Source organism: Thunnus albacares, chromosome 3, assembly GCF_914725855.1.
Source record: "Thunnus albacares chromosome 3, fThuAlb1.1, whole genome shotgun sequence".
NCBI lineage: Eukaryota > Metazoa > Chordata > Actinopteri > Scombriformes > Scombridae > Thunnus > Thunnus albacares.
In genome coordinates, this window is record NC_058108.1 from 14714436 (window position 1) to 14741783 (window position 27348).

At 37.3% G+C, this 27348-nt stretch overlaps 1 protein-coding gene across 1 annotated transcript; it reads right to left on the minus strand.

Moving 5' to 3' along the window:
* Positions 1-13567: 13567 nt before the first annotated feature.
* LOC122979140 (macrophage mannose receptor 1-like) lies at positions 13568-21852 on the minus strand. Its single transcript, XM_044346368.1, has 9 exons — positions 21725-21852; positions 20029-20339; positions 18898-19023; positions 18238-18337; positions 17863-17931; positions 17082-17173; positions 16302-16427; positions 14619-14718; positions 13568-13824 (listed from the first exon to the last, which is right to left on the minus strand). The coding sequence occupies exons 1-9, from the start codon at positions 21786-21788 to the stop codon at positions 13757-13759; spliced, it is 1056 nt and encodes a 351-aa protein (XP_044202303.1). The 5' UTR covers positions 21789-21852; the 3' UTR covers positions 13568-13756.
* Positions 21853-27348: the final 5496 nt, after the last annotated feature.

The following is a 27348-nucleotide window of genomic DNA, read 5'->3' on the forward strand; positions in this document are numbered from 1 at the left end:
TTCTCTTGATATTATACCTCAATGCTGATATCTCACAGTATCTTCTGTCACCAAGCTCTTATTATCACACTGCTTTCTTCAGCTGTATTTCATATTTGAAGCCACACCAGTGTTTACACATCACATGGGTCTTTGGGATATTACAACTAAACTTTGAATCGACTACAGCAAATGTGTTTTATATCTCTCCTCTGACACGTTGCAGTTTATCTTATTGCAGAGAGCAGCTCACAGTAACTCAGTCCTTTTCTAATTCAATGGGTTTTGGAGAACATATGATATCTGATCTTCAACATCACCATCCAAAATCCAATGTCGTCAACAGACATTCCTGAAGTACCATTTTACTGTAAATGTTGTGCTATAGTGAAAGTAGATAATGTTATGAGTCATTCCTCTTATCTTATCTGCACACCATTAACTTACTAATGATGTATGAGTGAAGTTTCTTTTTAACATCATTATGTATATTCAGGAATTTGCATCATCTTTTTCAGGAAAGCATTCATGCTCATATTCTGTGTGCTTTATGCATGCGGTGTTGCGCAATGTGTAACAGGAATCAAGGGTCGGTAAGATTAAGACTTACAGGCTTGTTCTGCAGAAACGTCTCCGGGGGGGCCGTTCTGCTTGCTCACTCCCTCCCTCACCACATGTTTGTTGGACATAACTCAGGCAGTTCCTGCCAAGACTCAACCAGAGACCATTTCCACATGCTCACAGAACTTCAGGGAAAAAGAAACTAAAAGTAGATGGTTGACCATAAACAACAGCTTCAAAAGAATAATAAATAATTTATAAGTGTTTACCAACAGAAAGGATGTTTACACATCAAGGTACTTGCTGATTCTTGAGTCATTTCATGTTTTCTTCACAATTGTTTTATTTAATACTTACCAAAAGATCTTTAAAGATACAGAATACAACAGCCATTTTAAGCTTATATATACAGTACATATACATTTATACAGTGCAGGGTTAAGTTAAGGTGCTTTTTTTGCTTTATTCATCTCATCTACAGGGCCTGGCCAAGCTTGTTTGGGGCCATGAGCAGAGTCTGATAGCAAAAATAAGGGAGTGTGTCTTTAAATATTTAAATGAGGATTCAGAAGAGCGTTCATATTTTCAGTTTGCTTTGGGGCCCCCTGGTGGCTAAGAGGCCCTACGCAGCCACTTATTTCTGTGCCGCCTTGGGCGGGCTGTGCTCATTTGTTTGTTTTGCCCTTGATATTTTTCCCTTTTCATCTTTTGTTTCATGTGTTGCACTCATTTAGCACTTCAAAGGGAATGCATATCACTTTTGGAAAGTGTCTGTACTCAATTACTTCTTACACATAACTGAATCATGCAACATGGAGCTGATGTCAAAGCACGCTGCAGGGATAACCCAGCAAATCCAGTCGTGAGGGTAATCTGTTCACCTGCTAATCCCAGCTTTCGCTCATACCAGGCCTGCAAAAAGAGACTGTGAAGCCGACCGATCCAACAGGTTGTGGTTAAAACGCAGCAATGTCTCAGAGTTTGATTGGTCAAGTAAGGTGAATGACACGTCTGATAGGTCAACAGGAATCCAGGGTGCATAGGTACTTGAGGAATTCAGAAATATAGTCGAGGCAACAGGTGTAACTCCGGGGCACCTGCGCACCATCCAGCGGCGGTGACCTCTGAGTGGGCCGTGGCGAGGGTAAGGGGCCGGCTGGGAGAGCTCTTTGATGGAGTCCACGTACTCCTTCATTGTGTGGGATGAACAGTCCAGGTCTCCATCCTCTGTGTCGCTCTCCTGCATTTCACTGATGGTAGGAAGTCTGTCCACTGCGGAGAGGAGGCATCTGGGCTTCATTCTGCTAAGGAAGGAATGCTGTTGTTTAATGCTGCTGTTGAGTTATTGTCATCCAAACATTAACCATGGTTTCCTTTGGTCATCAAAAGCATATCTTGTGCTCATGTGAGCCATTTGGTTATTGAGAATATTACAGTAGCAGTCAGTTGGGTTTAGAGTCTGAAAGGTCAAAGTCAAAATTAAAATTTAGGACAAATGTGTGACGTAAAGTTCCACCCAAACAGTGACGTGTAGTTTGAATATTCAGCTGATTCAGTTCTATTATTATACTCATAGCAATCTATGTCCTCTTGAACTCTTGATTTTCTCTCTAAATTTCCCCTTAAATTATGAAACTTTGATTTCTGAATTTTGAGTGGGAAAATAAGTCTAGATTGTATGTTATATCTATATCTGCTTGTTACAGTGGAATGCTTCCAATGTATTACATTCTCAAAAACAAAGACAGCATGTTCTTGCACCGCAGAATGCACCCAGAATGCATTTCAACTCAATTCACTCGGCTAAACAGAATCAGGTGTAACGGCTAACGTGCAGTAGCTTCAAGCCACTAGCCTCAAGCAGAGATGAGGAGCGGGCTACGGAGGTCTGGTAATCTCACTTCTTTTTAAATCCACCCTCAGATTTTTTTCATTTTCAAACTTGTAGTCTTCAGCCCCTACTGACACTGATTCAAGTGACATCACACCTGGAAACACACTTTGATGTGTAAAAGTGGACAAATAAATAAAAATATTGTAAACTTTGGGTCTCCAAAGATTTTTTTAATGCGTATTTAATCTTGCACTACTCCCTTGTACAAACACAACATATAAAATAACAAATACTTGAAATTTAACATTTGGTCACACGACATGAGTTTGCACAGACATTGGAGCATAACATAAGATATGACCATTGAACTGGAACTTTCAAAAGCCAACACAAAACTAAGGTATACTAACACCATACGTATCTTAAACTGTAGGCTGCTGTAAACAGAGAATCTAACCCTGGCAGTGTAATACCATCTCCAGGACTTAAGCAATAATGCAGTCATGAATCATTCCCTGCTCAACTACCACAACAACAGAGAGTCTCTGTTTTTCAGTCATATTATGCTTTTAATTATACTTTCTGCAAGTTCATTTTAACAGAGAAAGAAATCTCTCTGAGTATCAGCAGCTGCTTATAAACGCAACCAAATCAACCTTATTAAAATCACTGTCCCAGAACTTAAAAATCTCTATTTTCTGTATCATTTGTACCAGATGGATATTTCCAGGGAAGAAATAAGCAAAGTAAATTACGTGTAATTACATGAAATAACTAGAATCAGCCTAAAAAAGTGTAAGTTTTAACTGTATAATGTTAACTCCCCCCAGGTTGCTAAAAACATTTGATAGGACATGACCTCAGTGTCTTCAGTGTCCTCAGTTAAAATGAGAGCCCTTACTAGATGGATTTGCATCCCAACACTGACTCACCTGTAATGTCTCAGTGATTACTCCTGATGTTGGTTTGTCTTATAACAGCAATTCTCTTCCTGTGTGCTTCTTTGCCGTTCTGTCTGCCAGCGCCGCCTTGTTCTCCTCTCTATTTTCACCCAGGATGCCAGCAGTCTGTGGGTGTCAACTGTGCTTTTGCTAAGGCTCTCAGCGTGTACATAACATGTTGTGGCGACATGGAGGTGTGAATCTGTAGCGCTGTCGGAGGATTAGCCAGGCCAGGGGAGCTTTTATAATGCATTAGCCAGACTGGGCTAACAGAGCCAATTATAGCCCTCAGAGCACAAAGAGAAAGTCGAGCAGGAATGGTGAATGTGGGTTGGGATGTACTGTACAAGAAGAGGGGAACGGAGACAATCAGTGAGTGGGTTATTGACATTATTTCACATCCAGAATACTAGTGGTTCAATTTACAACTGTAATTCTACTTTTATTGATTGCTTGAGGTTGTGGTTAAATACATCAATCTTTGAATTTTCTCTGCTGAAATGAGCGTACAGGACAGTAAAGTATTCTGCCCCTTAACAGCAAGAACTACACCACAGCATGTTTCGTGTGTTTTAACGTTAAGAAATCACAGTCACAATTCCAAATCAAACATTTATGTCATGAATTCTATCCTATGCAAAACTATTTTTGTAATTTGTATAATATTCAAGGAAGAGTGGCATATTTTTAACTGACTGGGGTTAAATAAGATGCTGAATTAAACTGTTTGTTTTGATGTTCACTCTACATATCAATTAGGTAATATTGCTGTTGATCAGATTAGAGGATGTATGTGTGTGTGTGTGTGTGTTTTATGTATTTTTGTGACCTCTTGGGGACCTTTCTGGTAGTTGGGATATACTAAGCAAACCTCTTGGCATCATAGAGAAGTAGGTAACCTGAAATCATAAGTGTTTTTAAAGGAAATAAATTAAAATTCAAGAATTAAAAAGGAAAACTAAAGTGAGAAAATTATGTCTCACTCCCTCCACTGACCCCAAATAGAGAGTAACAATTAAATACAGATCACAACTTGACTGATACCCATACAGGCTTCAAGTTTAGGCCCAAAGGAGGAGGTTAGGTTTAGGTTTAGGGTTAGATAGCCTGGTCAGGTTGTGTTAAAGCCTTTTCACTAGTGAGCTAGGGTTAGGGACAGTTGATCTAGATAGATTAGGTTTAGGCATCATTACCAATTGGTTAGGGTTAGGGCCAGCCGCCATGATATGCTTAGAAAGGCAAAACATTCAAATTCAACCCCATTTTAAATGTAATGAAAGGAATATGACTAAAAAGTAATAACTGATCAATGCAATTAGGCAATAAATAAATAGTTAAACAGCCATAAAATAGCATGGTGGAGTACGTGGAAAATGGGCAGTGGTAGCCTAAAGGTTGGAGAAGCTGAAGGTCATTGGTTCAATCCCCAGGTCAGCAGGATAAAGCTGGATGGGGAAAGTGAAAAAGCAGTGCCCCTCCTTCATTACCACCACTAGGATGCCCTTGTACAAACAGCTGCAGTGGAGCTGCTCAGTGGCCAGCAGATCAGACTTTGGTTGTACTCATGAATTTCTGGGTATGAATGTGATCATAGTGTTCGGCAGAAGATCCTCCTCTCAGTGAAACTTCCCTGAATAAACATCATTCACATGAAGTGGAGATTTACACTGAAACTGCGTCATACTCCTAAGTGATCACGGCTGCAGCCAAGAAGTGTTTTTGTCTGGTTTGGTTGGAAATGTAACTAACAATGTGGCGTCCCACTTATACTTTTCTCTCTATGTCTTAAAAAGTGACTAAATAACCTTTAGTTTTTATTGCAAAATATACAAGCATAGATTGTGACAAAGTGGGTGAGAATACACCATTTGTCCCTACTTTCACCATCAATGCCACATAGCTCAGAAATTTAACCATGCTTTAACCATTCTCTGATGGACTGCTGATGGAAGGGTCTATTTAAGCAGTTGCTTTTTGGCTGTCGGGGGGTTAGTACATCAGTGTGTAGCTGTGTGCACATGATAAGTTAATATATGTTCAGTTGATATGAGTTGAGTTTTGATCAGTTAGGCCAAGTTAACTATTTAGTTGTTTTTTTGTTTTGTACATAATTTTTTTGTTTTTTGTTGTTTTGTTACATGTGTAGCATGGTGCCACTTTTTCTTGTAATAATGAAGGTGTAATAAACCACCTTGTGATACCTGGATAAGGTTTCCTGTGTCTGCCTCCTACCAAGTGACCAGCCACTCCGGTCAGGCTATACCACATAGATATGAATAAAGCAGGTGTTTAGGCTGACACAGAGAATATCCATTTTATTATTTAATCAAATATGTGACTGATTTCTTTAAACCACAACACCCAAGAATGACATGATTACATAAAGCGAGACACAACAGAGTCAGACAAACTGGAACAGTAGGCCACAGTTTATTGGCATGTATGATATTATTACTGGTGGGTGTATACTCACTTAATTTCTTACACACAGGTGATAAAATTAAAGGAAAATCTGAATAAATGAGTGGAGAAACATAACAAATGCAGTTGCCTCTATATAGGGCACAAAGGCTCATTCAGTGCTTTGATGAAAACAATGTGAATTAAATGCCTCAATCCATCTGAACATACCGGAAACTTTGGAGCAACATGTTAGACAGTGCTTCCACTACCATCCTCAAATTACCAAATAAGGGAATATCTGAGTGGTTTATCTTTCCAGTAGAGTTTAGTGATTTAGAGAATCTTATGTCAGGTTTCTATCCAAATGGAGCGCACATTTTAACCAAATTACCAGAAAATCTGCAAAAGAAAATGTGTTTTTCTATGTTATGTGAACATGAGTTAGTTGAAGGTGCTAATTCTCTGGTCTGGTGCTATTAAACCACTGAAGAGGAAGAGGACATGACATGACGTAGCTAAAACAGCACTGGTCAAACTGACATTTCTGTTTTCATGTAGTATTTTGAGGAACTTTACAGTCTCCTCATCGCTCCACACAGATCTGATTATGTTTCCACCACACATTTGCATATTTTAACTTTATTGATACACCAACTTTCCCACCTCAACCAAGCATAGAAACTTTTTTGCAAATTTGCGATTCTTCACTCAGTTTTTGTTTGTTTTTAATTGAAATTGCACATGAAAACAGGTGGATGGTAACTCACTTTATGATAAGGAGAACTGAAGCTGGCTTATGTTGGACCTTACCCTACTTAGACACTTTATGCTGGTTTTTGATGTCATTTGTCAGTCATCTGTATTTCAACCAAAGTTCTATTATATAATATTTTGCGAGAGAAGTGACCTCCTGGATGATGAAACTTTGCACAGCCTGCCAACATAGTCTCATAGTGTTCCCAGGAACTAAAATGGTGGCTCACACAATCACAATAAACAGAATCTAGTCAAAGTTGGATCAGACGCCTGGAAAAGTGAGTCACTTTCCTGCAGCAATCTACTGTGTAAGAACTGAAAACTGTCTGCTGTTGCACTCAGTGAAGTCAGTCTCCATACTAGTGCCAGCTGAGTTTTTATACTGTGAATGAATTTCACTGGAATAGATATTCATCAGTTTATATGACTTGATGTCTGAAACCAAAGCCAAACCCCAAACCCAACCTGAAATTCTAAAATTGAGTTGAGAAATTACAAATAATTTCATATAAACACTGTTATGTAAAATGTATATTTCATTTATTCAGTAATTTATATGTAAACAGCTAAAATTTGACTGTGTGTACAGTTTGATTCAATTCGGCTTTATTGTCATTATACATGCATACAAGAAAACATCTTTTCTAAATAATGAAAAAAAATGCATCTTGCTAAAAGTCAGAAAAACTAGAAAGTTTTGAGAAGTGATCTCCTGACCACCATATGACCATTTTAATCTAACAGCAATTAAGACTGTGTCTAGGAACAGCAGTTGTCATAGCTTGACCAGACAACATACACGTGGAATGAACTCTCACATAAATATCGTTCACAACTTGTCTCTAGCCTCATCACAATTTTAACCATGTCTCACTTTTTTCCTAGGAAAAAATGTAAATCAGTAATCTCATTAGAATTGTTAGTGAAAAATTACAGTCACTGGATGGGAAGCTGCGTTTCAACATTGCACTGTCCAAATTAAGTGTAACCGTACTTTTCCATTAGCTAGACACCAGCTGGCTCACATTTGACTGTCTGACTGTGAAATGAGCACACCTGAAGGTTTGTGACATTGATACATTATTCCTGTTCATATCTTTCATAATTCTCAACTTCACTAGGAATGGTAAAATGTAATGTAAAAATGCTCTCCAGTCATTAATGCAATAATGGTAATATGTTCAATGTGGCAATTTATACTCATTAAAATGGGATTTTTATCTGGACACAGCTAGGTTTTAATAAAAATAAATGGCAGGAATTTGCATCAACAGCGATCTTTAGGTATGGAACAACAGAGCCGCTCCTCAAGACTGTTACCTCAGTTACATCTCCACCGAGAGCTGACCTCAGGGACACACAGCTAACTATAAAATGGTGCACACTAAGCCTGCATGCTAATGTGCTATTTGAGGCACTTTTCTTTGTCAACACCACCCAACATAAACCCTGAGATTAAGGCAAGGGCTGAAAATAGAAGCTGCTGTGATTTAGAGTAGACTGTGAGGTTCAGGTGCTGCAGTCATTTGGATATTAAGGAGGACTGAGATGAGCTAATTGCACCATGTCACCTGATCTGATGTTAGTCCGCTTTAAGACCTACGCAATCTGGTTAAAGGTTTTGCAGTTAGATAATTAGGTAGGTAGGCAAACTTTGTCAGGAATGGGGAAGCAGGAGCGGACCCAAATGCAGAGGCCGGAATGCAAATTTGACAAAAATCTCCTTTAATCTTGCAATGGTCAAGAACAGAACAAGGCAAACAGAGCCAAACAGAACTAGCAGACAAAACAAATGATCCAACAACGACTGAACAAAAAACCAGGGCTTAAATAGTAACTGAACTAATGAGAAGATGAGGTGCAGGTGGGGAAATAGTTGGAGAACTCAGGAGAAGGGAGTGAACAGACGGAGCTGATTGGCTGGGGAAACACTGGAGCACGGCTGATGAGGCTAACACAGGGCAGGTGTGGGGAAAACAGAGCAGGGCAGGACTAATGAGGGTGATGCAGGGCAGGTGAGGGGAGGAGCACACAAACACAGGAGGAGGAAACAAAAGGAAACCAGGAAACCAAAAAACACAATACTCTAAGCTACCGGAACCCAAAAGAACACAAAAAGTCCAAAAACCAAACAAAGTCCAGGCAGGATGTGACAAACTTTGCTTTTGGAGATTAGATGTAATGCTCCTTTACCACAAAAAACTGTCGATCAAATGGAATTAACAGCCATTTGCTTAAATTAGCTAGATTACATTATAGCCACAGTGGGCTATATTAGCATGCTTGCAATACTTTATTCATACAAGTTGACACATAATTCTGAGAAAAAAAACCTGGAAAATATGCTTATTTGCTTTCTTGCATAGAGTTAGATGAGAAAATTGATGCTACTCTTAAGTCTGTCTGTTAAATATGAAGCTACAGCCAGCAGCCATTTAGCTTAGCATAATGTCGTCACTCCAGTTGGTCACTGTGCTTAGCCAAGAAAGTCTCAAGCATATTACATCTGAGAAACCACAACGCTGTTTTTATGCTTAGGTTTTTGTACAAATGGAACAAACAAGATATAACGTGTTACTGTAATCATTCAGCTTTAGAGGAGCTGGTAGGCAGATTTTGTTACCCTAAGACAGAGCCTGTTTCCCCGTTTCCAGTCATTATGCTAGGCTAAGATATAAGTATTTCCCAAATATTATTTTTTCAATTAAAGTGCAAATTCTTTGTTACTTGGTAGGCTTTTTATAGAGATTCAAGTCAAACATGTCAGTTGGCACATAACGTGAAACTTACTCAGACGTTGAGTGATGTCATCTGGACGCATCTCAAATGTAGTATACATGATTGCATGTGGCGTACAATAACTAATAATCTCTTTTGCTGAGTTAATGAGTTTTTGGCATGATTTAAGTGTTTTTAAGGGGAAAAAAGGCCTTAAAAAATACTCAAGTGAAGGCCCTTTTCAAGTAGAAATTAAGAGATGACCTTCAAATTGTAAGGGATTTTTTCCCCCTTTAAAAAACCTGTTAAACCGTGCTGAAAACATACTACAAATACATAATATATTACAATCAATTAATTTTTAAACTCTCATTAAAAATACCTTTATTATATCATTATTAATCTGTAAATGAAAGGTATTTTGATGTCATGTCATCAGACTAACTGATGCTTTTATTTACCATAGGACCTGGCAGGAGTCAGCACTGTGAGGTGCCTTGTTTGAAGCAACAGGTGGCTGGATGTCTATAACAGCACCTGTCCTTATTGCTGCAAGGAGACACTCCTGAAAGGAAGACAAGGAAGGCAGATGCACTTCTCTACCTGAGGGAGCCTGAGGAAAGAGAGGAACAGAGACAAAGGAAGGCACAAGTAAAAGAAAAGAAAAGTTTGAAAGAAGTAGGCGAAAGAGGGGAAAGTAGGGGGAGTTGGGGGGGGGGGGGGCTTGAGAGAAAATTACTGAAGAGGATGAGAGCTGAGAAAGAAAGGAGATATGATTGCAAGAGAAAAGTGAAAAGGAGAGATAAGAAGGCAGACAGGAAAAAGGTAGAATTATTTCAAAACTACTTTAAATACAATATTTTGAAATTAGCATACTGTTACTTGAGTACAAATGTTCACTTATCTTGCCTCCTTCCTCTGAGGAGGGCAAAGTCACCAGTGTTTCCATCCAGGAGTCAGTGTGAACATTGTGGAGGATTACAAGTACCTGGGAGTGTACATCGGCAATAAACTGGACTAGGCTAAGAACACTGAAGCCCTCTAAAAGAAGGACCAGAGCATTCTCTACTTTCTGAGGAGGCTGAGGTCCTTCAACATTTCCTGGACAATGCTGAGGATTTATGAGTGGTTTATCTGGGGGAGCAGGTTGAGGGTAGCGGACACCAACAGACTCAAAAACTGAGCCAAAAGGCCAATGACATTGTGGGGGTGGAGCTGAACTCTCTGGAGCCGTTGTCAGAGAGGAGGATGTTGTGCAAGTTACATGTCATCTTGGACAATGTCTCCCACCCACTCCATGACATGCTGGTCAATCGCAGGAGTGCATTCAGTGCAAGACTCATTCCACCGAGATGTATCACAGAGCGCATCAGGAAGTCATTCCTGCCTGTGGCCATCGAACTTTTCAACTCCTCCCTCAGAGTATCAGACACTCTGAGTCAATCGACTGGCCCTTTGAACTTATTTCATCCCTGTCAGCAGCTTCATAACCCCTTAATAAATTATTTATATTTTCAACCGTGCAATGTTGACTTAACAGTACAATTATTTTGTGCAATAATTCATCTGTGCAATACTCTGGTGTTTATTTAAACTAATATTATTTATACTATTCTGCTTTTTAACACATCTATAGATCCCACTTATCAGTCTTTACACAGTTTTTATATATATTGTAGTATAATGCACACATTTTACATATTTTTTATTTTTCTTATTTTCCATTTTTCTTATAATTTCTCTATGCTTATATATATTTCTCTTCTAGAATGTGAGCAACTGTAACATGACCTAATTTCCCCTCGGGGATCAATAAAGTATTTCTGATTCTGTGCTGTAGCCTCCCAGCTATAACTGTAGTAGCTGTGTAGTGCCCCCAGCAGGTCAGAAGACAGTACTACACAGCACTTTAACTCAGCTTGAATAGTCTTTATGGGTAATGCAAAGTGAATCCCATAAAAACAGCAAAATGTACGATTACGAAAAATACCTAAACCATATTATTATAACCATATAACATAAATCCGCAAATGGACATGCAGAAAAGGTCCATTTTACTTCATAAAACACATATATCTTTAAAATATTTTCAATAATTAAGAAACAAACGTGCATTGCCCCGTGTACAAAAACCAAACTATTTAGTTATTCATTACAACAAAATGCACTTTAACTTTCTCCACTGAGTGCTGTTACAAATTAGCATGTTTTCTTTGAAATATCAGCTCAATTTCATATGTTATTAAAGGTATACCATGCAGGATTTTACTAAAAAACATGTATAGACTCATACAAAAATAATCCCTCTCAATCGTCACTTATTATTATTTTGCTGTGTTCGGAAAGCTTCTGGGCGTCAGCCTTTGGGCAGTGGGTGTGTAGCCCCAAGCCAATAACAGTGTGCAGGGTTTGAGGTTGGGATTTGTTGTGTAGTGACCGGATTACATCGCTGTCTCCATCTCTCTCCTCTGCTCAAAATCCTGCATAGTGTACCTTTAAGAAAAGAGAACAAAGTTGGACAGTACAAAGCGGTTCTAGCTGTCTCATTCAACACATTCCTCTCCGTGTGTTTCACTATTTTATTTCACTGCGTATTTTTTAGCAGGAAGTTCATGGACATGTGGGTTGCTCACCTAGAGGTTTATTGTGTTAATGTGAAACAATGAGGCCACCGATCAGAGAAATAATGTAACCAAGTTAAACTCTTACATGCTGTTGCTAAATATCGATCGTGCCTTCCTGCCTCAGCAAACGGTTTGTTTGTGTGTCTTCTGTTTGGATCAGATGCAAGAGCAGCTCTTATCTGTATACAAGCCCTGTAGCCGATCCCAGATCAGTAAATAAGGTTATCCATAAATCAAGACCAGTGACTCAGCAAATAGAAAGCAAAATCTCTGTGCCAGTCTAGGTTTTATATATCCCCACCACTCAGTGAGATGTGAATGAGCAACCAAAACCTTTTAGCCACAAATCCTAAAAAGCCAAACATCTAAAAGTTTGAAAGTCAACTAATGCCAGATTATGACTTAACATGGTGATATACTATACTATGTCTTCACAAGAAATTTTTGCTGAATCTCTGCTCTGATTGGCTGGTGCACATTGGCTGGTGGCTGGTGCCCAGGCTCAGAGTTGGGAGTTAAATTCAGCTTCAACTAGCCTGTGTCAGTTACACACTGCCAAGGATGAAGGCCATGGCAGGGACACTTTAGTGCTCTGGCTGAGGATACTTAAAAAATTCAGCTAATAAACTACTATCTGAGAGCAACATTTCACCCATGGTAGCATCCCAGTGAACATACCACTATCATAAACTGTTCTTAAGTTGGAGTTCCTGGAGATGAGTTCCTTCATCTGCTGAAAGTGGAGAGTTTCTCTACGCTCACTGAAAATACAATTTTAAGCAGTGGGCCTATAAGCTTGATTTGTGACATCACAAACAGTTTGGAAGCCAATCCCGGTCTAATATTCAACTTACACAAGAGTGATGTGGAAACTTGAAGCCTCCAGTGCACAAACACTGAGAATGAACTTTACAATGAAGGAGGAGACATCTTGTGTTCAGCAGTTAAACTTCTGAAATGAAATATTTTTGCATATTCATAGATTCTGGAATTCTTAATGAGGGAGAAGGACGAAATTTAAGGATTTTAACAAGATAATGGAACTTTTTTGTGGAAAATCCATATCAGACACAAATGATTTTTCAAAGTAGTAGTATTTTATACACATCTTAAAATATGTCTGGAGGGGATCTTTAATTATATGATTTTTTTGTGTCTGCACATTCTTCAGGAAAGGGGTTTCCAGATGTAAAAGAGGACTCAGTAATATGAGCTCCAGGTGTTATGATGCTAACTTCCTCTTGTGCCATCATCAGGTTAAGATTTGAATTTGTCCATACTTTGTTTTATGACAAAATACCTGCAAAACTAATAACATTTCAATCAGCCACAGCTGTATTTTGTGTTCAATGCTAATTAGTAAGTATTAGCAACACGCAAAACCAAGATAGCTAACATGGTTAACATTATACCTGCTTAACATCAGCATGTTAGCATTGTCATTGTGAGCAAATTGTACATAATTTGTAGGTTTTGTATAAAGCTAACTGTTAATTATGATTTATATATGTTTGATGTTTCTACAGTGTGTGTATTTCTGTTTATTTGTTATTATTTCGTGTGTGTCTTACAACTCCTTATGATTGGTCATCATCACATTTTTTGTGTCTTTTAATCATTTTGTATTGTATGACTTGTGTGCTTAAGAGTGACATTAATACACTGTCATCTTCTGTTTCTTTGGTGGGTTGTTACAGTTAAGGACCTTTATTTATAGTGTACAAAAATCAATACAAATCAACACGCACAACATAACATGATGAAAAAGTAAAGTAAAGTTGAAACTTGGAATATAAATGTGAAAAAAAAAGGTTAAAAATTGCTTGATTGATACGTTGTCAATTTTGTGAAGAATACATTTATGTTAAATTTGTACATTTGATTGAAATTTTCAACTACTCTGTCTGTCATGTATGAAAAGCAGATTTAAAGTGCATCCTTTATACAACTTCATTCTTCACACAAAATGAAGGGAAGCTTTGTTCACAGTCATAATTGCTCCAACCATCTGAAAATACAGAAAGAGAGAGAGAGTTATATATTTGCTGAAAAAAACTGAACATCTCCTTATGTCCTATAGTATAAACGTAGAAGTGTTTTTGCAGATGTTCTGCAGAAATGGCTAAAGTCATACTGTATCTGTTTAAAAACAATAGCAATAATTCTTACAGGTCGATAGTGGATCATAAAACAAGTCTAATTTTTTTTCACCCCAAACTAACTGCATTTGCTTCACGCAAGGGTTAAGGTTAGGGTTAGGATTAGTTTGATTTGATGACCAGGAGCACTTCTCAGTCATGGAATACGTATCCAGATTCTTTACTTAAGTAAAGTAAGAATACTGTGGTCTAAAATTACTCCATTACAAGTGAAAGTCCTAAATTCAAAATGTTACTTAAGTGAAAGTACAGACATATAATCAGCAATTTGTAGTTAAAGTATCAAAAGTACTTATTATGCAGACTGGCTTCTTTTAGAGTGTTATATTAGTATAGTATATCATATTGTTTGTTTTTATCACTAGCAAATACATTTCAGAACACTCTGAAAAGTAACAAGTAGCTATAAGTGTCAAATGTAGTGGAGTAGAAAGTACAATATTTCCCTCTAAAATATAATAGTGTAGAAGTACAAAGTAGCATAAAATGAAAGTACTCAAGTAAAGTACAAGTACCTCAAATTTGTACTTCAGCACAGTACTTGAGTTAATGTATTTAGTTACATTCCAACACTGGCATGTCTTTATCTTAGAAACCTATATTGCCTTAAGAAACTACCATGTGTATAACTGTGTTTTCTTACTAGTGTCATATGTTGAAAGGCAGGGGCTGGTGCTGCCTTGAGACATCTGATCAGAAAATCCCTGATAAAACCAGGAACCATCCAGCCACATCCACTGGTCCTGAAGTAAGACAGTGAAATATTGCATCATATAACAGCTCAGATCATTGCTCCAGCATTCCTCTGCCTGCAGCTGATACCAATTGGCATAGAAAAGGCACTGCAAGCACACTCTCACACAACTCTGTAGAATTGCCTCATGCTCTTGTCGGACACACCAAACTTATCTGTTAAAATGTTTTTTTTTGAGAGTAGGAAAAAAGTGTCACACACTCTGGCTTCATATGCAGTAATGAAATGCACATGGAGCCAGAGTGTGTGATGCTTTTTCCTACTCTTAAATCTACTTCCAGTGATCAGCACCTCACTACAACCCTTGGTATGCATTACTTTTCCATTATAAAATGGGTTTTTTTTGTCATTCAGACCTTGTTGTCTGTTATGTACACATTCTGGAAAAGGCTGTAAGGCATGACAAGCCCATCAGGTAAAGAGCCACAAAGCTCATGCGATATTTGGCATCAGGTGCACGAGAGGGAGCGGTGCTACAGCTGGAGAACAACAGTAAGTGTTTTCTGTTCTCTCACAGGCTGCAAGTACAGGCTGCTTAGCTAGTTTTCCTTGTACCATGAGAGGACATTATCTTGCACTTTGGGGAAAAGATAATGTCACTGATTTTTTTTATTTTATTTTTGAGATTTTCTTTTTGGTTTAAAAGACAGATTTAGAGGCCCCATGAAAGAGAAGCTAGAGTGTCTTTAGCTTCTGTACTGTGACATATTTCCTAGTGAAACAGAATATTTGAGCAGTGTACAGTTACAAGAGGGATGTCAATCCAATCCTTTGCATTTGATTGGACTGCTAAAAAGTGGGCGGGCCTAAGAGTTTAGCATAATGTGGAGCTAAAGAGGACTGTTGGCTCCACACACTTCCCTCACCTGCTGTTAGATCAGGAGGAAGATGAGGGAGAGATGAATGAATTAGACCTCAGCCACATTGTTCTGGAAATGAAAACATTTTTTTTGCCCACTGACATCCAAACACACATCTCTTCCTATCTCTCTCCATATTGCTCTGTTAGCTATTAGACTCACAAACTATGAAGTGCGGTTTTATATGATGGGCATGGCTAGATACTGGTGCAAAGTCACATTTGATTGGATGAACTTTTGTACATACCCCTGAGTGCAAGATGAGTCATCAAACATTTAAAACAGTTTTACAAGAAGAGAAAAGACAGGGATTTTGATCAAAATAAATGATTTTTTGACATGTATTTGGCATATAACAAGAGATAAATGAACAATTAACACAGGGACAGGACATAGAAATTGGGAAAATGTATATTTCATTTCATGGGGCCTTTAATTGATATATTTTCTAGAAAAGACAAAGAACTACAGCTCCATTGCAATGAACATATAAACTGGAACCAGATTTAATTAATAGCATGATAATGTGACTGTACATAAAATTTACTAACTCTAAAACACGGATGTAGTGTAGTATTTTGTTTTTATTTTTGATTATTCAATAAAGGAATGGATTTACAGCTGAGGAGGGCCCTTATATGAAATTTTGCAAACTAACAGTGCCGCACAGAAAATATCAAAGCTTATTCAATGTGTTGTTTGGTCATCTCACCTCAAGGTAGAATCCACCCAGCCAGGCATAAGAAAATCCATTAACAGCGGTTTGCTGATAGAGGAAGAAGTACTGCTGAGGGCTGTGGACCGAGACCAGGCTGGCCTGAAGACCAACACAGTTAGTCTGGGGGGAGAGAAAGAAGAGAGAGATGAAAGAAGCGTGGAAACAAGCAGGAGACAAAGAGAGAGAGGTTAAATGAAGGAAAGCATGATGTAGAGGGTGGCAGTAAGGCCTCAATAAGGCCTCGGGATGGAGGCAGGCAGACATATGTAGACAAGGAGGAATGGAGAAGGAGAGAAAGGTAGCAGTGGAGGAGAAGGAAAGAAGTGACCAACAGATAAAAAATGAGAGACACAGAGACAGCAAACCTAGTTTGAATGTCCGAGGTGGATAAACAAAAATGTGTTATATAAATACCTCCTTTTTCAAATGTGACGATAACTTGATGATAAAAGAATGGGTAACTGCATATAAAAAATGACTACAGTTCCCAAGCACCTAATATTGAAGCTAAAAATCAGTACTTTAACATAGTTATCGTTTCATTTTAAATCAAAAGTACAGAGCCAAAACACTGTAAAAATAGATGTGAATATTACAAGAGCAAATGATGCACAGTACATAAACCCATGTCATTTTTGTTTTCCTGTAAATTGAAGTATTGGATGCAAATTTATATTTCTCCAATCTGTGACTGCAGGTTTATCCAGCTACTGTATTTTTAAACAATCTGTATATAAAATTGATTCTAATACCAGATATATATTGTGTTTTTACCTCAGCTTCAGACCAGGTCAGAGAATCACCATTGTAGAAGTAACAGCGGCCCTGGAAGCCCGTCCAGCCTTCAGGACACACCATTGGTAGTGCTGTGAATGTCAAAAAAATAAGAAAATATAAGATAAGATAAGAAAATCATACATGTCCCACAGTATAGCATGCTGTATATATTCATTAGTATGTTATACAACACAGATTTTCCTGCAGTGAACTGAGATTCATACCATTTGCAAAAATCCTGTGTGTTCTGTGATAGCCTGTCGTTCTTTGCCTTTTCCACTGCTTCTCACTACTTGTAGGTGGATTTGTGACACAATAATAATGTAAAATCCTTCCAGCACAGCACAGAAACCAGAGAGTCAAACGGGTCTCTCTAAACTCTTAGCAGAGCAGATGTGAAGCAGAGTCTGTCTCAAACTGTTCTTAATTTTTGCTCAAAGTAGACTTTTTCCATGGTACGCTTTTACTTTGAAAGTGCTTCTGAAAGTGGTTTATAGGCAGTATTTTATTGAATATTTGATCAGATAACTAACAGGACTTTAGGGCTCTCAAGCATTCATTGTCAGACAATGAGTAATTAATACATTATTATTATTAATTAATCATAACATTAAATTATACATATATTAATTATAATAATATATTAATGATATCATGAAGAATAATGTATACATAATAGTCTCTGTCTCATTCTGAACTTATCTTTTTGACATTGTAACTTCACTCTGAACATTCCTTATATGTTTGCATGTCATGCAGAGAAAATTAATTGACTTACGGACATTGGAGCTCTTCTCACAGATGGAAACATAGCCACCAGCGTCGCACGGGGAATTGAACCCTCCCTCTATGAAAAGAGAAGATTAGAGAAGGGCCATGAGAATGATGGAGCAAAGTGTTATGTAAGATAATAAATGCCCAAACTCACACAAGTATCTGAAAGCTTTGTATTGTCATTCTGAGGATGAAGTCCATGTGTGTGACAAGCTAAATCATTCTCACAGAGTGACTATTGTTCTCTGGTTTCTTGAGCAACTTGCTGTTGAACCCTTCAAAAAAAAAACCATTCATGGAGTGTATTATTAGGGTCCCTCTGTGTGTGTGTGTGTGTGTGTGTGTGTGTGTGTGTGTGTGTGTGTGTTTGTTTTCTTACCGTAAATGTTGAGCATGAGACAGGGGTTGCTGCTGTCTGGGGACTCAATGCTCAAGCTGTTGTTGTAGAACCAGGAACCATCCAGCCATAACCACTGGTCCTGGAGGAAAAGCAAGATCATTGTCAGCACTTTGATGTTACAATAGAGACTAATTTAAATTATATACAGAATAAAGAAACATTCAAATATAAGATGTAAAAATGAGCAGTTAATAAATTACATTACCGCAACCGCATTTTGTGCAAAAACACAAAGGAAAAACACATTTTTTGTATATAATTCTGCATATATTTGTGGGGCTAATACTCCATTAGCAGTCATAACACTAAGCTGCCAAAGGCCCTAAAAAGTAGTCATTGCAGGAAACTCTGTGTTTCCTGTATTAGCAAACACTGAACTGTTCATTTGTGTCTGATACTATTTTGGATGGAAATGCAGAGGGAGTTCTGAATGGATTCAACAAGACTTTCCACTGTCTTCAAAGAACAACTGACAAAAAGCCAAAGCTCTTGGCATATGATTACAATTGCATGACAAAAGATGCACTGATGTCCTACAGCACCATATTTTAAATATTTCAACAACATACTGTAGATTAGTATTGCAGATAATACTATCATGGCTAATAGTATTACATCATATTATGGTGTGTACTGTACCTGTAGGTAGAAACCGCCCAGCCATGCATCCTGGTTTCCAGTATTGCTGGTGAGCTGCTGGAGGAAACCGTACTCCTGAACACTGTCGACTGACGCCAGCATGGACTCAAGCATGGCACAGTTCGACTGGTGGAAGAGGACAGAGGGGGGACGGGACACATTAAAGTCTGTCTTTCTGAAGTCTTGTTGTCCTTTATATATTGAGATACCATTACTCAACACAGATACTGGATGGTGACCAGTACAAATGATGAATTGAAACAGGTAGTGTAATAAACTGTGGACCATAAAATATCAACAAAGCTTCTTCATTATTCTTGACCTGTTTAAAGGATTCAGATGCCATAATATTTTCAACTTTTTAGTGCAAACATAATAACTATGGAAGATGAAAAAAAAGATGAACTATTAGGAATAACAAAAAATTACAAAAACACTCAAGTCAAAATTGTGACTTCCTGAGTCAAAATTATAAGAAAGTAAGGCAGGATGATAACCTTTTAAAGTCAAAATCATGAGATATTAAGTCAGAACTATGACTTTTAAAGTCAACATTATGTGATATAAAGTTAAAACTACTATTTTTTTAAAGATAAAATTAAGATAAGTCAGAATTTTGACTTATCTCATAATTTTGATTTACTTTGTCAAGTGTATGAATTATTATTCCCTAATTTTGACATAGAAAGTAAAAATTTGGAACATTTTTCCAAACTTTTAATGTTTTTTTTTTCCTGGAAGTTAATGGCTTTCAATAAAAATAAATAACTAAATAAAATTTTAAAAAAGAAAGTTGTGGTTCCTGACCATGGATGTATTACAAGAGGTGAAAATGGTGCAGTAGTGTTTCTCCCACTGGCCCCTCCCGCGATTTCTCCCTGTGCCCATAGACTTTACATTGTGATGACGTCACCGATTTTTAAATCATTTTTCTCGGCTTAAGGAAAGTTTTACTTTTTTAATATAAAACCTCTATGGATCAAAAATTCATAATAGAAAGATTCATAATTGATCTTGTTTGCAGTTCAAGGTGTTCAACATCCATGCTCCCAACTAGACTCACTACAAATGAAGCTTGGATTTTTTTACAGAGAGTGTGTGTTTGGTGCTGCAACATTGTTCAGTGTTTACCTGAGCCTGCGGCCAGGTCATGCCCTCTTCCACAAAGTAGTAGCAACGGCCTTGGAACACCTCCCATCCATCAGGACACATTATCTGGCTCGGCGAGGGAGAAGTTTGTGTAGTAGGGAATGGTGTTGATGTGACTGTAGGGTAGGGTGTAGTGTCCAGTGTACTGTAGGATGTAGTGTCTGGTTCAGGGTAGGCTGTAGTGTCCAGTGTAGTGTAGGGTGTAGTGTAGGGTGTGGTCATGGTTTGAGTAGTGTAGTCATAAAGCTCAGTTAATGTATTATTCACTGGGGCAGCGTCTTCAGAAGGAGGAACTATGAAGAAAACAATTAACACCTGTATTAGTTCAAAAATGTAAAACCCTTAGTTGTAGAGGTGTAACAATCATATCTCTTTTGCCAGTTTTAAAATATAAACGTACTTAATATCATTATCAGGCTAACACTAGGCTGGAATCATGTTTCTGATGAATTTAAGTCCTATATTCACTTTCCTTTGGTTCTGTCTCTGTCACCACAAACTCCTGAAAAATGTATCTTTCTCTTCTTTAGCTGCTAGCTGTTTGACTTGCTAGTTGCTAACCTTTTCTATTGTTCGGTACAGTGGGTTTATCTAAGCATTTTTGCTAGCAGCTGCCTGCTACTGGAAGCGAGGTTAATGAGCAGAGTCTGTGGGCCAAAACAATTAACTAGAGACATGTCCATAGAGATGAGGGATACTGCACTACTGGGTGATAATTCTGTTTGGGTTAATCTCTAAAAGAAACACCTTTCACAATACACATAATTATTTTCTGCATTGTTAAAGGATAGGTTCACAATTCCTCAAATCTGTCTTAAATCAACAGTCAGGTGTCCAAATATGAAAACTGAAAGAGGTTTTCCTCACTGTAATCATTCCTCCTATTCATACTGGCTATTAAAAGATCCTCTCGAAATATGCTTTCAGTGTAAGTGATGGGGGCCAAAATCCACAGTGTGTCCACACAGTCATTTTGTGCAAAATGCATTTCAAAGTTGATGTGAAGCTTATATGAGGCTCCAGCAGTCTGAGTTAGTCATATCAAGTGGATATCTGCCACACTTACAGTCTTTTTAGCATCAAATTCCCTTTTGTGTTTCCTCGGACAGTGTTTCCCTGTTGAGCTGTGGTGGAAGTATAGTAACAAAAAGAGGGGCTTTGGCACTAAAAAGACTGTGACGTTGAAAGATATCTACTTGATTTGACTCATTTGGACGTCAGAATCTTCATATTAGCTTCAGATAAACTGTTAAATACATTTTTGCACAGAAGGAGGTCTGTGGATTTTGTCCCCCATCACTTACATTATAAGTGCATTATGAAGGGATCTTCTAATGGTCAGTATGAACAGGAGGAATGATTACAGCAAGAAAAAACATTTTCAATGTTCATTTGGGCTCCTTACTGTTGTTTTAAGACACACTTCAAAAATTGTGAATTGTGAACCTGTGCTTTATATAATGAATATTGATTGCAGCTATAAAATTGAACTTAACTGTAATTGGCTGCATGAGGAGCAGCATATCTCTGCAAAGAAAAAATCTGATGTTCGCTTGAAGATCCATGAATCTAATTTACACTTATATTGAATTTGGTTTATAGACAAAGTTGTATCAAACAGAGCAGAGAAAGTGAGTCCATGTAGTAGGCTAATGTGAGTGATTTCTGGTTTACATACCTGATGCAGTCCTGACAGACAGGACAGCACCCAGGAGAACACAGAAGACAACAGACGACTTCATGATGATGAATGACACGTTCCTGACATTGAATAGAGTTCAATAATTAGCACTTAAAAGTCATTTTAACCTTTTAAACTTCATGGTTCTGCTGAGGTGAAGAAGGCAGGAAAAAGGCTTACCTAGTTCTGGTGAATCAGAGATGGTCTTCTACATGAAAATCCCAAACAACTGTGGGATTTATAGTCCCACATCACGTGCCGACCCATTTCAATCCGACCCATGCTGACCCATTTTTTATCACTTGCATGTGTATTTAACATGCAAGTGATAAACTAATCAGCATGTTCAAACTCGGATCTCAATTTATCAGTGTTTGTTCAAGCAGTTTCCAGAATCTGTTGGCACCAAAATGCATTTGGGTGAATACTGTATTTTTCCCAAGAAGTAAGCCAGTCCCTTAGAGAGAAAATCCAAAACAACACTCACATACTATGTCCCATTATTCAGTGTACAGCATGTTTGTGAATATGAGTGGAATTGATAGGCAAGCAGCAATGACACTGAAAATTAGAGGTTTGCACATTCTGTTTTAGGATGTTTTGTTTTTTTTTGTTGTTTTGACATAATGACCTGAGTCAATGACCTTAACAGGCGTCACGTGCTGACATTATCTGCTGGTAAATTAACTATACGAGCTGCTAATCAGTTAATGAAGGTCGAAAATTAGGTCAAGTTGCTTGTCCTTGAAGTTCACAGGGCGGTATTTACTGTATTTGCTGCACATACATTAGTAATTTGTGTCTTGGAAAAAATGTCACCAAATATTTCTTAACATAAACATACATGCCCATTTAAAGCCAAAGGTTTTAATGATAATCATGTCACAAAACACATTCCCGAGGATAACATTATATATGAACATTATTTTCTCACTAAACATTAGTAAACACAACGTTTTTCTTTGAAGTACAGCAAAATGTAAGGCCCCCACCAACCATGTTACAAGATGCATACACTGAAGCTGCAGGTGCTCCAAACTATTCTTCAACATATGACACTCACAAGGTCTTATATATATCAGTGTCCTGAGGCTGAGGCAGGAAGACTGCAAGAATGACACCAAAGAGCCGTAAAAATAGAGAGGAATTGAAAGAAAGCAGATCAGAAGGGAACATCTGTGATTCCTACCATCCTGCTGAGAAGACCACAAAAATGTGATCAAAATGTGATCCATTTTTGATCATAATCAAAAGTGGAGGAAAAGAACTGATCAAGGCAGATGGTAATACTGTAAAGGTTTCACATGCGGTTTCGAAGAATGCTTCTTGAAAGCTTTGGAAACTAAGAAATATTGGATATCTCTGATTTAAATCTTCTCAATTAGAACATTGTGGAACACACTGAGAAGTTCTTTTATCTGGGGAATACATAACACTACAGAACTTGGCCTTTAATGAGCTTCTAATAAAAAATTAAATATGCTCTGCTGGTCGTTTTTCCTTGCTTATTAAACACATAAGAAAGTGAACTACATTATTTTTATGTTCGTCAAGGGAAAAATATAAATATCATGATTTCTTATGAATCACCGTAATGAGTTAAGCTTTTGGACTTTACAACCAGTTCCACCTTAAAATTGAATTGAAATCAGAGAATAAAATTATGTTTTCAACACCAAAATCACACAATTCAGCAATCAATATTTTTATTCTCAACACTTCATCAGTTAGCAGAAGGAACATATGACACAAAAGAAAAATGCAGCAATGATCATAAACATTAGCTAAAGTCCACTCAATCATCTTTGAATCACATTTTTAGAATATACATTTGTAAAATTCCTAGTAACTCAAGAGGTGTAGAATCCTTCCACAGCACTGTGTATACGACTCTTTATTATTTAGTCAATGACCTTAACAGGCCGCACGTGCTGACATTATCTGCTGGGAAATGAACTAAATGAGCTGCTAATCAGTTAATGAAGGTCAAAAAGTAGGTCAGGTTGCTTGTCCTTGAAGGTTCACAGGGCGGTATTTACTGTATTTGCTGCACATACATTAGTAATTTGTGTCTTGGAAAAAATGTCGCCAAATATTCCTTAACATAAACATACATGCCCATTTAAAGCCAAAGGTTTTAATGATAATCATGTCACAAAACACATTCCTGTCTAATTTTGGGAGTTAAATAAGCTCTGTGGCAAAATTTCATGTGGATGTATTGGTGATTAGCGTTTTTAGAGGCACCTGTGTATGAACATTATTATAACACATCTTTCAGTTTGTCATAATTAAAACTCTACATAATTATATAATAATTAAAAATACAAGGAGCTTCAAATTTAGTCCAACTTGATTTGGATGACGTACAATCCATAAAATGATCTATTATGTCATTAAATTAAATTCTTGATTTAAAAAAAATAAAAAAATGGGAGACATAAAAACAACTGAAATTATTGAAATAATAGCAAAAGTCTATAAAGAAAGCAGCAGTTTTAGAGCTGCACTAATCACTATTTTTATATTAAACTGGATCATATGACTTTGTGTTATATGAAAGGTGTCACATTTAGTCACAGACTCATAATTATCTGACAGTAGCTCCCCTCAACTATGGAGCATTTTAGCTTCTTTAAGCTCATTGTTTTAGTTTTACAGCCCGCAACTTTACTGTTAGGCTCACCCTCATCACTCTTGTATGCATTTAAACTGATTTTTTGGCCACTTCTAACATTGATTATAGTTGCTTTAAGTTTAGCACCACAACTGTAATTTCTTAGTTTGATTAATGGTATAAAAGTGCAAATAAATTAAATGGCTACCATTTTAAATTTATTATGTTGGAATAAAGTTAAATTGCTTCATAGGAAAGTCTTAAAGTTTCTGAAATTACATTTAATCAAAACGCAGATAATGGCATAGGGCTGACATTTTCCATGGCCAGTGACAATACAGTTATATATATCAAGCACTTTGAGTTTCACTACGAATGTAAAGTGCAGTACAAATTAAAGGGGACCAATTATGCTCATTTCCAACTCTATATTTTTATTCTGTGAATCCACTAGAGTAGCTTTGCATGATTCACAGTTCAAAAAACTCCTTATTTATCTTATACTGGTCGTTTGTGGAGCTCCTCAGTTCAGCCTCTGTCTCTTAACAGACAGTCTTAGCTCCTTTCTCTTTAAAGCCCTGATGAGCCCACTCTGTTCTGATTGGCCAGCTTTCTGGAAGCCTGCTGTGGGGCAGTTGTTTCAGAGTTGTATTAAGTTACTGCTGATGAAAACCCAACATTTTCTGCTTTACTGCTTCAAATTAACAGCTTTTAAACGTTTAAATAACAGGAGACTTTTACTGTGAAAAATTTAGAGGAAGTGAAATGTGTTTCTTACCGAATTAGAAGAGCTTTGTTAGCAGCGCTAAAAACCGGTCAACACAACAACATATGAAGATATCTGGAGCTATTTGTTGAGTGAATCAGTTAGAAATAGCACTGGGAGGGATAGTACAAGCAGAAATAGCCACAGTGATGATGATCTCTGATGAAGAGCTGCAGATGACCAGCACACCTACAACATTTAAACTACTTATTTTACTTTGTCCTGCTGTGTAATGGAAAAACATTACCCTTAAATGTTAGCGTGGTGCGTTAGAGTGGAGCAGTGAATTGGTGCGCTATGTGTGGAGCGATGTCCTTACAAAGGAATCCATCACAAGCCGACATCAGGCTCAGGCTGAAAGTAGGAAAAAACACTGGAATAATATGAACATCTGACATTGTGACATTATATTTATAACTGAAAATAAGGAAAAGCATATTAGGTCTCCTTTAAATGTCTTATTTTTTATTATTATATAATCCTAAAGAGTTGGACCAATACGCTTTTATGCAAGTTAAACAAGTTCTCATCTGAATAAAAACTTTGAAAAAATATAATATAAATATAATATTGGCAAATTAAAAAGGCACCCAAACAGAATGACTAATTTCCTCTGCTTTTATCTATATTGTCTCTACTGATGCTCATCCTTACAGTGCTTCATTCTTTTTTTGTTAATGTTTCCTGATTACATGCTGCTTTAATTAGTGCTAACTATCTTTTCAATTATCACCTTACTAGGTTAATGTTGATTCCTGATTACTGCCATGTCTGCCAACTGTCACACACACCATCTTTTCCTCACTGTAACCACAGGATATACTGAAAATGTTACAAGATGCATACACTGCAGGTGCAGGTGCTCCAAACTATTCTTCAACATATGACACTCACAAGGTCTTATATATATCAGTGTCCTGAGGCTGAGGCAGGAAGACTGCAAGAATGACACCAAAGAGCTGTAAAAATAGAGAGGAATTGAAAGAAAGCAGATCAGAAGGGAACATCTGTGATTCCTACCATCCTGTTGAGAAGACCACAAAAATGTGATCAAAATGTGATCCATTTTTGATCATAATCAAAAGTGGAGGAAAAGAACTGATCAAGGCAGATGGTAATACTGTAAAGGTTTCACATGCGGTTTCGAAGAATGCTTCTTGAAAGCTTTGGAAACTAAGAAATATTGGATATCTCTGATTTAAATCTTCTCAATTAGAACATTGTGGAACACACTGAAAAGTTCTTTTATCTGGGGAATACATAACACTACAGAACTTGGCCTTTAATGAGCTTCTAATAAAAAATTAAATATGCTCTGCTGGTCGTTTTTCCTTGCTTATTAAACACATAAGAAAGTGAACTACATCATTTTTATGTTCGTCAAGGGAAAAATATAAATATCATGATTTCTTATGAATCACCGTAATGAGTTAAGCTTTTGGACTTTACAACCAGTTCCACCTTAAAATTGAATTGAAATCAGAGAATAAAATTATGTTTTCAACACCAAAATCACACAATTCAGCAATCAATATTTTTATTCTCAACACTTCATCAGTTAGCAGAAGGAACATATGACACAAAAGAAAAATGCAGCAATGATCATAAACATTAGCTAAAGTCCACTCAATCATCTTTGAATCACATTTTTAGAATATACATTTGTAAAATTCCTAGTAACTCAAGAGGTGTAGAATCCTTCCACAGCACTGTGTATACCACTTTTTAATTATTTATGTAAATAAATATACAAAACTCAACACAATTAACAGCTGTTCCTGCTGTCCAACTGCATATTTTATGAGACTGTAGCAAGTTGTTAGATTTCATTCAAAAAAAACAGCCCTGGGTGCACTTATCTTGGCATTATACCATGATTTAAAACAGTACAACATACTTTGTCACTGTATAGTTACAGTGTCATTACAGATATGAACTGCAGTGTTAAGAGTACAAACTGTTTGTTCACAGCCCAGCATCAAACATGTACATACGCTATATCCAGTACTAATGAAGGAAGATAGGAAGACATTCTGAGTCAGACCAGTTTCCTACCGCTATGAGCAGGAGAGACCTGCAAACAGGAGCAGAAAAATGGAAGTCTTCCTTTTGAGAAAAGGGGAAAAAAAGGCAACTCAATCTCAATATTATGGAGACCCAAAGTGTTCAGTTTTTATTTAAAAATGACCTTTTTCCAAAGTGTGCTTTCACATCAAACATTTTCAAACAACCCCAGTG

What these genes read in the sequence shown, in the direction of transcription:
- LOC122979140 (XM_044346368.1), bottom strand. Translation starts at nt 21,788, where the DNA reads ATGAAGTCGTCTGTTGTCTTCTGTGTTCTCCTGGGTGCTGTCCTGTCT. An exon ending in GTCTGTCAGGACTGCATCAG is followed by an intron (nt 20,340 to 21,724) that starts GTATGTAAACCA and finishes TTTTCTTCATAG; the next exon opens with TTCCTCCTTCTGAAGACGCT. An exon ending in TGAGAAGAGCTCCAATGTCC is followed by an intron (nt 17,174 to 17,862) that starts GTAAGTCAATTA and finishes TGACATTCACAG; the next exon opens with CACTACCAATGGTGTGTCCT.